Here is a 7,216-nt window from a genome sequence, read left to right as displayed (position 1 = left end):
ATTTGCTTTCTAATTTAAAGGTTATAGCATGAAAACTATAACAAGCACAAAATGGTTAAGAGGTCGGTTCCAGGGGCCGAAAAAAGTTAACGAGCGCAGCACAGATAACCCATTGTGTAGCTTTGTGTTTAACAACAAATTGAACATAATGGCAATATTTCATTTACTTGGAAAATTTGATTAATAACAAAAAAAGGAATAATTAGATACTGTAACTTGTATTAGTTGATTTATTTTTAAGTCTAGTGACACTAATCAATCAAGCTGAGCAAAACATGATTTAATTGAATATAATAATGAAAAATCATAATGGTAATATTTCAATTACTGGATATTTTGAATAATCAAAAACAGTAAAGAAAACACCAATTATGATCAGTTAATGGTGACATTAATTGATGTAATAAAAAGTTAAGCACCCAGCTATACTTTTTAACTCTTTGCATACTGAAAAGTCAAACTGTGCATAAAACAACGTTTTTACAAATTTACATTCAGTGTTCTAAATTGCCCATTTTAGATTTTCTTTCTGCCCTTATACGATCTTCTGAGTATCCTACAATTATGTATTTATTCATGAGATTTATTAGGAGGCTAGTCCATTTTTTGCTCACAATTAGATATTTGGCCGAAGTTTAATTTTATGCAAAGTGATTTTTTTCGCCAATTTTTTACTTAGTTAGAACACCAGTTAAATTATAGTTCGTTTAGGAAATGTTTTTCAATTACATGATATATGTTTTGCATTATAAACTATTTATTTGAAAGCTTCAATAATTATTTGAAGAGCTAACTCAGTGAAAAAAGTGAAGCCTAGTTCAGTTATCTTTTGAACACGCAGAAATCATTCTGGTCACACAGTTTGCTCATGATGTTTACAACCTATAGCTAATTACCTCAAGAAACTTGAAAGAACATAAAAGTATGTGCATACATAAATGTATATTGATCAAATTCATCAGGTTACAAACTCTTTGCTCATCACTAATCTCTAGTTTTATTTTTGAAACAGAATATTATGAGAGTGACGTTACCCACTAAGAATCTTATTAGCAGGTAGTCATAGGGATATACAAAAAATTATGCTGTTTAGCTATTGTAGTTGAATCAGTGATTGTACATAAATAGAATGATAGAAACAGTTTTTTTCAATTCATTGCAAAAATATATACAAATGAGAATACTTTCCAATTTGGAGCACTAATGTTTGTTAAATGCATACAACTTGTGAATTGTGTGAGTATGGTTGAAATTTTGTTAGTAAACTTCACCCATAATTTTCAAGTGAAATGCTTGGAGTTCAGCAAATTCACAGATATTTCATATCTGTTATAAGTTTCATGCCGTAGTAAAGAAAAAAATTATATGTTAGAAATCTTAACACAAAACATCCAACATTCTATCTATTTTTGATCTAATAACCATATTTTAATAACAATAATTTATTAACAAAAAGTGAGAAAACTTTTTTCTGAAACAGCTTCAATGTATTTAAGAGTCATCTGGTAAACAATTGAATAAAAGCTTAAAAAACCATGTAATTTAGTTTTTAAGTCATTAAAAATTCTATATATACCTGTCCCTACAGTTTCTTCAGCAAACTCTGGTGATGTTACTTTCAAGCTTGTTTTTTCTATTAGCTCTCTGTAGGCATAAAAGAAAAACATTGATAAGGATTTTTAAAATATCTTACACAATGTATATATTTTTTTCAATGGATGCAATGAAAGAAAAAGACAATGTCAAATAAGTTTTTTTCACAGCAGTCATTCTCAAACAGATTAGAATTACAGCATCTGATTTCTATGACTGTCTTTTAAGTTTATTAGTTATGAAAATTTAAAATGTATTTTGCAAAACAAAATGTCAATTTTTTATAGGCCAATGATACTAGCACGAACAGTATCATGTTAAATCTACCGCAGTTTACACATTGACAAGTGCTTTCACAATTCAAATTAGTCTGAAATTCACAATGACAATCCTACTATATATCTTATATAACTCAAATGGCAACTAAAATAAACTACAATTTTCATTATAAGGTGGGAAAAAAAAAGTATCATAGATCATGTATTAAAGTTAAATGAGTGCTAGAGCTGGGAAATTAGTGGAATTCTTGGGCTCATTAACTGATTACATTCAACTAATTAATTATGATGAAAATTGAGTTTTGATACCATACACAAAGGTAATAGATAATATTTATATTACTTGAATAGCAGAATTAACTAAAAAAAGCAACAATCAGAAACTACAATTTCAGGTAGTTGATTACTTTTGTGAGTTATGATGCCAATCAATTAAGCTGAACATACTTGAATTAATCGAAAATCATAAAGGCAATATTTCAATTAATGGATAGTTGAAATAACTGAAAACAGTAATAATCAGAAACACTAGTTGATTAATTTTGTAACACTAATTGATGCTTATAGGTAATGAATTATATTGGTGAATGAGTTAATCACTCAGCTTTAATGGGAACTCAGTGTTTCACTCAAGTCAATAACTTTTTGAAAAGCTTAAAATATTCAGACATGATAAAAAACAGAATAATATAATATTATTGGTATTTAGGAGAAAGTCTTGAATAAATGAGTTTTTAATCAAACCAAATTTTCAGTTATATTTAACTAGGCTATAAAATAGTGTTTTATAAGTGCTTTTAAAGACTTTTTTTTTATTAGATGTAACCCAAGATTAAAATTGGTTACACATTTCTTACTTAGGAAGTAAAGCTAATCTTTGTTCCAACACTGTCTCCAACTTCAATGCACGCTTGCTAATTGGATGACTGGCTCCGTTATAAAGATAGCAATTTGCAAACATCTGTCGTAAATCCCTCACAACATTTGTTATTGTTGAGTATTGTCCATCAAGGATCTGCAATTTCACTGAAAACAGGTAAAATCAAGTTAAAACAAATATCACTGATGCAAACAATGCAGATTATTTACATAATATATTTTCAATAAACACTAAACTAGATTTATTGATTGTATTTTCATACCAATTTTAAAATTATTCCATATGATCAAGTGTGATATCTGCATAAAATCTGTAGTAATGAAATTAATCAACATTAACATGTAAATACTACACTATTAAATTTGACAGTGAAGAAATACAGAAGTTTTAAGCCTTATATTGTTTATCAATCACTAACAAGACCACTGGGATTATCTGTTTTTCTTACACATGAAAAATGGGTAAACAACAACAAAAATCTGACATGTCGAAATTAATATATATACTTAAAAACAAATTCAATCACAAATGATTCCTATATCGCTACTAGCCAAGATACCTGTACCTGGTATAGCAATTATATTGTTGGATTTATGAGGATGGTGGGATGACGTGTGTCAAATTCCACCATTAGGAGGAGAGTGAGGTGGCCGACAACCTCATAAAAATGAAAAAACCAATAAAGAAATGGGTTTTTAGAATCCTTCTGGGTCATATTCAACAACTCAAAAAGTTTTATAATGATCAGAGGTCAGGAAGTTGGGAAATTTGCATCAGAGGCAAACAAAAAAGACACACACGTACAAGCTACTTTATATACAGAACAAATTCATATCCTCTGATTATGTCTGGTAAAACGCTACTCTAACAGCATTTCTTTTGGTCAGTCAATTACAAATTTCAAACAAAAATTATATAAAAAATATATTTTGGAAATGCTGTATATAACATATATATAACATCTGAAATCAGGTTTTTATACATATTTAATGAATTTTGTTTGGAATCAATGAAACAAAAGCTCATTTTGGAATGGAAAGGGATTAACCGTAGTACCCATATTGCCCTTAATTAATGCCTCCGGGGGCATTGCAAAGTGCAAAAGGGGGGCACTAATTAGAGAATAATCGAGTCATATGATAATACCTCTATTATAGATAAATATATCAATAATAAGTGGTAACAAACATATCCTATTTATTTCTAACTCTGCTACAAACATCAGTGCTCACTGTTGCAGTAAATATTGTAATCATTGTTTATAAGTGTCAAAAAATCCTGTGAAGCGGTCCTGCCATGTACTGTGTAACCTTCTTTGATTGGCACCACCAGTGTCTTTGAAGTTTGCTGCTATGGCGAAAAAATCATGGCCTATGTGACATTTATCAGTTACCAGTATTGATTACTGATCTCTGTGACCAGAGGTGGGGTGATAATTAGAGAGTGGGCATTAATTAGGAGCAGTATGGTAGGTATGCATAATCCAAGAGCAGTTTGAGAGAAAATATTTGGTTTTTCATCATTTATAACAGAAAAAAAAAAAACTTTCTGTGCATGTTTTTATTGATGGTAAGTTATAAATAGAATTTTCAATAAACTACATGTACTGGTATTTAACATTGAATTATCTTTTATTTTTCTATAACTTTCTTACATAATTCATAACTGTTTCAAGATATATTAACATTTTATTGGCAACCCAGTTTTCTACTGTTTCTTTTTCAACGTCCACATAATAACTCAGTTTGGAGAAAAAGAAATGTTCATTTCTGTACATTCATTATATAAGAAAATTAATGTCATGGATACAATATATTTTACCCGTGTCTCTTCACCTACTATAGATTCATGGCAGAGAAATCTTAACTCGTTTAGAAACATAATGATCAATGATGTAACAAGTAGCTTGTTTAAGTACAAATATATAACAATTATCCTAAAACTCATTTATTATCAAATAATGTATGACAATGCAGCAATTAAGTATGTCCCAAAACATAGCATACAAAGCATTTTCAAAATACAGGACAAATGGCTGCATGATAATTCATTGAAGTTTTACTAGTGATGGTGGTTTGACAAATGAAACTAAGGTCAAAAACTAAGAAAAAAAATAATTTACCAACCCTACTCTTTCAAAGAAAGATTCTTGTACATTTATAAGCCTGGAACAAACGGCGACATTAATGTTTTAATGTGTAAATATTATGACACTACATGTATCAACTTGCTTTTACAAATTTGCGGCTCTATGCAAAGTAGTTCATACACCATTTTCAAAAAGTCAAAGAAATGGAAATAAAATGTTATTTGCTGATCGTCACCTGGTAATAGCAGCTTTCCAAATTATATTATGGATATTATGGTAACACGGTTGTCTTAGAGGGTAAGGGTGTTTATTTTTAAATGAATATTCTAAAATTATATGGTATTATTGTTGTACAAATTCATGTTTACAATTTCAAGATAAAAAAACAACAACAACAAAAGTGATAGAAAATATCCTATTATATGACAGATCACGTAAAATTAATATGTTTCACAATATTACAGTTAATTAAAATAATACAGCAAGTCTATGTTACCTTTACTTAACCACACTGGCTTCACTATTACTTCATAGTAGTCAGGGCAACTTGGATCATTGTCTCTGACAGCTTCAAGAAAAGGCCAGTTGATATTTTTATTTGATTCAGACATTAAATAACTTACAACTCTAAAGGCATCAATTAATTCACAGTCTAAATGTGCTGGTAGGAACTCAATTCTCCGAGGCTTACGACCTTTCTTTGGTAATGTCTTACTATCTATGGTATGTTCCATTGATTCATCTACAAATGAAACAGACTCTAAACATTCCACAGAGTTTTCACTATCCATATCACTATCCTCATGTAGCTCTTTTTCTAAGGTAGAAGAATGTGACACATTAGATTCAGAGTTCCAACTTCCCTCAGAGTCTTCTAAACTTGTCTGTGTCTGTTGTGTTCGAGATTCGGAAGGATCAAGAAGTTTTATTTCTTCACATTCATCACCTTGATCTATTTCTGACAATCCTGGAACACCGTAAGCACCATTATTTCTTGTTTTCTCCACTGAATCGTGAATTGCACAAGTTTCAGTATCCATTTTCATTGGTCAATATTTGTCTTGGTTTCCTTCTTTTTATGGAAATTTCCTATAATAAATAAATCGAAAAAAAGTGGTTCATATCACTTGCACAGTAGCATTGTATCTTCAGCTTTTGCATTTGCTCAAGTCAATAATCTTTTACACCTAGGCTGAATTTAATTAAGTTAAAGCACTAATTTAATAAAACCTGAATTGTGTCAAATCTGTTTTCTTACAGTAATTTTTTTTTTAATTTCTTGGTTAGATCCAATTTTTTTAAATTTCTTTTCCATAGTAGGTTAAAAAAAAGCAATAAGCCTTACACTTACATGTTGAAAAAAAAAGACAACTCAACTCTCATTAAATCAATTTGAATATTAAATTACACTTCCATAGTGCCACAAGTTATTCCAACTGGTATTACGTGTATTTTCTTTATTATAGAAAATCAATAATTCCAAGCAACTGTTATATTTTGAATATTACTTTTTGAACTATTAACATGCTCTGATAAATGTTTTTATTATGAGAGCTAATTATCAACATGTAGAATGTTTACATACATTAAACAATAGTTCATGGAAGATTTAAGCTGTTTTAAAAGGGCTTCTTACAAACAAAACTAAATATTTCAGTAGAACAAACAGAAAATTATTTTTCTCTTGATAAATATTGAATTTAAGATGGTTACATTAGTGTGGTTAGAAACAACAGGACATAAAATAACTTTAGGACATCGATTATACTTCTATTTATGCTTGGTCACAATAACACATGGATAACATTACAATATTTGATCCTTCAAGGCTATCCTTGGACACTCACCCTGGAGAAAAGCAAAAATTTTAACCTGTTCTTTTAATTTTCAGGAAATCATTGATTCCCTTCTTAAGTTCTGTGAACTACTGGCCTTCATTATTGCTGATAGCAACTCATTCCGTAAGTCAATCACCCTTTTAGAAAAAAAAATAAAACTGACTAAATTGGAACCTAGTCTGTCTTTCCCAAATCTAAAGCTTGTGTCATCTCACCCTATTATCTTCAAAATATAGCACAAAAAAATCAGAGGCCTTTATCTTCTCAGTCCCTGAAATAATTCAATAAATTAATTTCTTACCCTTCTTTTCTCAAAAGAAAATATGTGATATTAATATCTCCCTACAAGACAACTAATTATAACACATCAACATAATTAATGTGAATAAAAAAATCAAAGGCCCAAGCACTGATCTCTTGAGACAGTCCACTGGTAACAAGAATCCAGTTTGACAGGCTTCCATTAATAACAACTTCTTGCTTTCTTTTATCAAACCTTTCTTCAATCAATTGACTATTCCTTCCCCAACTTCTCCTA

The 7,216-nt window shown here is 29.7% G+C and overlaps 1 protein-coding gene across 3 annotated transcripts in view; it reads right to left on the bottom strand.

Moving 5' to 3' along the window:
- Nucleotides 1–7,216, bottom strand: part of LOC106472285 (uncharacterized protein KIAA2026-like) — a 38,325-nt gene that overhangs the window by 28,600 nt on the left and 2,509 nt on the right. For all 3 annotated transcript variants that reach the window (XR_002613436.1, XM_013932916.2, XM_022400882.1), the window contains exons 2-4: nt 5,337–5,929; nt 2,729–2,897; nt 1,577–1,644 (exon numbers count right to left, since the gene is read on the bottom strand). Coding sequence is in view for 2 of the 3 variants with exons in the window: in XM_013932916.2 (XP_013788370.1) it covers nt 1,577–1,644; nt 2,729–2,897; nt 5,337–5,886 (787 nt within the window). In the remaining variant the exon portion in view is untranslated. The remainder of the gene's footprint in view (nt 1–1,576; nt 1,645–2,728; nt 2,898–5,336; nt 5,930–7,216) is intronic.

This window comes from Limulus polyphemus, unplaced genomic scaffold (genome assembly GCF_000517525.1).
Source record: "Limulus polyphemus unplaced genomic scaffold, Limulus_polyphemus-2.1.2 Scaffold5218, whole genome shotgun sequence".
NCBI classification, from domain to species: Eukaryota; Metazoa; Arthropoda; class Merostomata; order Xiphosura; family Limulidae; genus Limulus; species Limulus polyphemus.
This window is presented reverse-complemented; position numbering and strand designations above follow the sequence as displayed.